Here is a 3,413-nt window from a genome sequence, read left to right as displayed (position 1 = left end):
TTTTTAAAGTATCGTTTACATGGGTAAATTTAAATTTTTATGTTTGTATGGGAAAATTTAATACTTTGTACTGAAAAATCAACATCATTGTCGTGATTTTACGACTCTCAATTTGGAGATTCCCTTAGACACGTCTGTCGCTCACAAGAATAGAAAAATGACTGACTTTGTTTTGTTTGTTTGCCTAGTGTTGCCAAAATAGCAAACGTTGCCATAGACATTTATTTCATTTTATTTATCTTCAGTGTTGCCGCATACAACTAATATTTTATTTTTATTTATATGAATTTTGATTTATTTTCTGCATATCCTGCATCTCATCCCTTCAATCATTTTTGTTGCTTCTATGGAACCGAGCTTGCTTATGGTGTTTGTGCAAATTTATAAATTCTATGCTCTGCTTGCTTATGGCGTTCGTGCCAATTTATAAATTTTGTGCTCAATAAAATTGTCCAAGACTGTATCTACGTATCTTATTAGGCAAAAAAGTTATTAGCTGTTTAACAGGGGTATTTCTATTGGCATTGAAAAACTGTAAATTAAATTGACATCACTGCTGCTGCCTCGCGAAGTATTGCATGAAAAGTAGTCATACAATACCTCGTTAGGCATCCAGCAGTGATGTCAATTTAATTTACTGTTTATCATTGCTTTAAGACATATCCCTGTTAAACAGCTTATAACTTTTTTGCCTAATAAGATACAAAGTTACGTTCTTTTTAGGCACAATTTTTCTGTATGTTTGGATAACTTGCCGCTATTAATCCTATCTGTTGTGGTATGAGCCTACTTGGTTGAATGATTCAACTGAATCAAAGCAATCGAAAGATTCCTTTTAATTCAACCACGGTAAATGAAAAGTTCATATACCAGTATTTCGATAGCAACTTACTACCTTCTTCAGTGAACGTTTTCGATTGATGAATGTGTATCGTTTCCCTCCCTTATAGTAGTAGTAGCTTACCTAACCCGGACAATATAAGTACTAAACGGTTCAACTATAAGTTTTATATAAATTGGATGGTAGAATTGAACAAATTGACTCAAAAGTTATAAATTGGCCAAAGAAATAGAACTGCATAAAACTGAAAACCTCAGATTTAATTAATAAAAGTTTCATGTAATGGATTTGTTTCCAACGGAACCAAAAGTTTTTCCAGATAATAGACGATCAATTTTCTAATCCCCCGTTAAAATTCCCCGACGGCTATTAAAGCGTTGAAATCGAGGCCTTCAAATTATAACTTTGAATCTTATTATTCGACAATAGTTGGTTCATATAAGCTGGAATTTATGAAAATCGGTTCATTCAGCTGAAGAAGTCAATTCACTGTTCACTGTTCAGGTCACTGTATATTTATGTAGACTCTCAAAGCACCCCAGTGGCGGTAGGGAGCACTTTGAAAATCACTACAATTCTATTCAATATATTTCTAACAGGCTAGTTGTATTTTTCAATCCAAAATGTAGGCTCATTATTGCATAAAAATATCTCCTACCAGTACCACGTGCTTAGAACAGAAGAAGGAATAAAAATACCCGCCAAAATTCTAATGCTCGGCCCATAATGATGGTGAAGAACCCCGCCAAAGGAAACGCAAATCGGCTGCCAAAATGGGTGCCATGACTTTTGGTTCGTGGGAATTAAAAAAACGTTGTATGGGAGGGTCCTTTTTCTTAGGTGGGAGGGGCTCAGAACTATTACTAAAACCTTACCCTGGTTCAACTACATCTCTGTACCAAATTTCAGGCTGATCGGTTCAGCGGTGTGGATTTGTATAAGTTGCATACAAACAAACAAACATATATAGTCCAACTCATCTTTATATATTATGTGTATAGCACCAAACCGAATAGCGACAGTATTACTAGCGACACTTTTTTACTAGCGAGATTCCTGTCATTCGAAGGTTTGTTATTAATTTTTCAGTCTAGTAGGCAATTTCAATGCAGTGCACGAAAATTGTTTACGTTATTTACTGTACATTTTCCCTAGGCCTTCAATCGCATGCTTCAAGTCTCCTAGGAAACTCGCGATGTGTTGTTTTGTTTATATTGTTAGGATCGGAACCGAACGGAATCTATTTTCAGTTGAAAAAATGTCCAACATAATTATTCAAAATGTAAGGCAACGTCATGCCAGTGTGAACACCGTGTACCACGCGCTGTACAGGAATTATTTTCTAGGAATGACCAGGAAAGACATTTCCAAAGTCTACGGAAAATCCTTATCCACTGTTTGCGAATGGTTCAAGAAATTTGAAACAAACGGGTTTTTCGAAAGAAAGAAACGAAAACAAATTTTCAAAAAGTTTGGAGGCCACATGCGTCAATGGATTTTTGATTTGTATCGAAAGGAGCCAGTTCTGTTCCTGGAGGAACCGAAGATTAAGTTCCAGAAACATTTCCGAATAAATATCAGCGTTTCTTCCATTTGTTCGATTTTGCATGAATCTGGAATGTCGTGGAAAACTATCGAACGCCGTGCCATTCAAATTCGTGACGATGAAATTGTGCGCTTCGTTAAGGAATTGCTCGCAATACCGTGGGATCTGTTCAACTTAGTTTTCCTAGATGAAGTGAGCATCAACAACAAGGACATATTACGGCGCAAAGGATATGGTATCGTCGGACAGAAAGTGGTGTATCGAGGAGAGTTTTGTAGAAAGCCGAGGGTATCATTTTTATGCTTTTTGAACATGAATGGATTGGTTGATAGTTTTTTTACGGATGGCACCTTCAATCGCAAAAAATTCTTCAACTGCTGCAGGAATTTTGCCTTGAAAAACTCTCAAGTTCAGAGGTATCCCGGATTTAATTCGATTTGGATAATGGATGGGGCCCGTATTCATTGCGACCCTAATATTGTACGCTACCTTCGATCCATTGGAATAATGGTTATTTTCTTGCCAGCGTACTGCCCTTTCTTTAACCCCATAGAAAATATTTTTGGACTATTGAAGAGGAGTTGCAGAAGACAGCACATTGATCAGAAACCAGTCCTGTCCGAAATTTGTGACGCAATGAACCGCTTCAAAACCTATCCCTGCAGTAAATTATTCAATCACTGTGGTTATTTTGCTGGTGGTACTTTTCTTCCCGAAAAAGGCCTATCCCAAGATCCCAAGAATATGGATTTCAATATTTTTCCGGATTGATTAATAGCTGTAGAAGATTTAACGAAATACAAATACATTTTTTTCGATATTTTTTATTGTTAATAATATGAATAATAAAAATATGAGAAAAGTTAAATGAAGAGTAAAAAAAAAGAAAAAAGAAAAAAAAACAATAAATTAAAGTGAAAAAAAAATTCAACAATGATCAACGTCGTAACTGTCAGTAACTCTTTCGGAAAGGATACCACTAATCTCTGTTTCTTCGGGGCGTGTTGTCGATTCCATTGCGGTGCA

The 3,413-nt window shown here is 36.0% G+C and overlaps 1 protein-coding gene across 1 annotated transcript; it reads left to right on the top strand.

Annotated features, from left to right (window-relative positions):
• The first annotated feature begins 2,099 nt into the window (after positions 1-2,099).
• On the top strand, positions 2,100-3,175 carry LOC129750136 (uncharacterized). The gene has a single exon (XM_055745370.1). The coding sequence runs from the start codon at positions 2,100-2,102 to the stop codon at positions 3,156-3,158; it is 1,059 nt and encodes a 352-aa protein (XP_055601345.1). The 3' UTR covers positions 3,159-3,175.
• The last annotated feature ends 238 nt before the right edge of the window (positions 3,176-3,413 follow it).

Source organism: Uranotaenia lowii, chromosome 2 (genome assembly GCF_029784155.1).
Source record: "Uranotaenia lowii strain MFRU-FL chromosome 2, ASM2978415v1, whole genome shotgun sequence".
NCBI lineage: Eukaryota > Metazoa > Arthropoda > Insecta > Diptera > Culicidae > Uranotaenia > Uranotaenia lowii.
Note: the sequence above shows the minus strand (reverse complement) of the source record. Positions and strands in the feature narration are given on the sequence as shown.

Coding starts and splice junctions, on each gene's coding strand:
- LOC129750136 (XM_055745370.1), top strand. CDS start 2,100: ATGTCCAACATAATTATTCAAAATGTAAGGCAACGTCATGCCAGTGTG.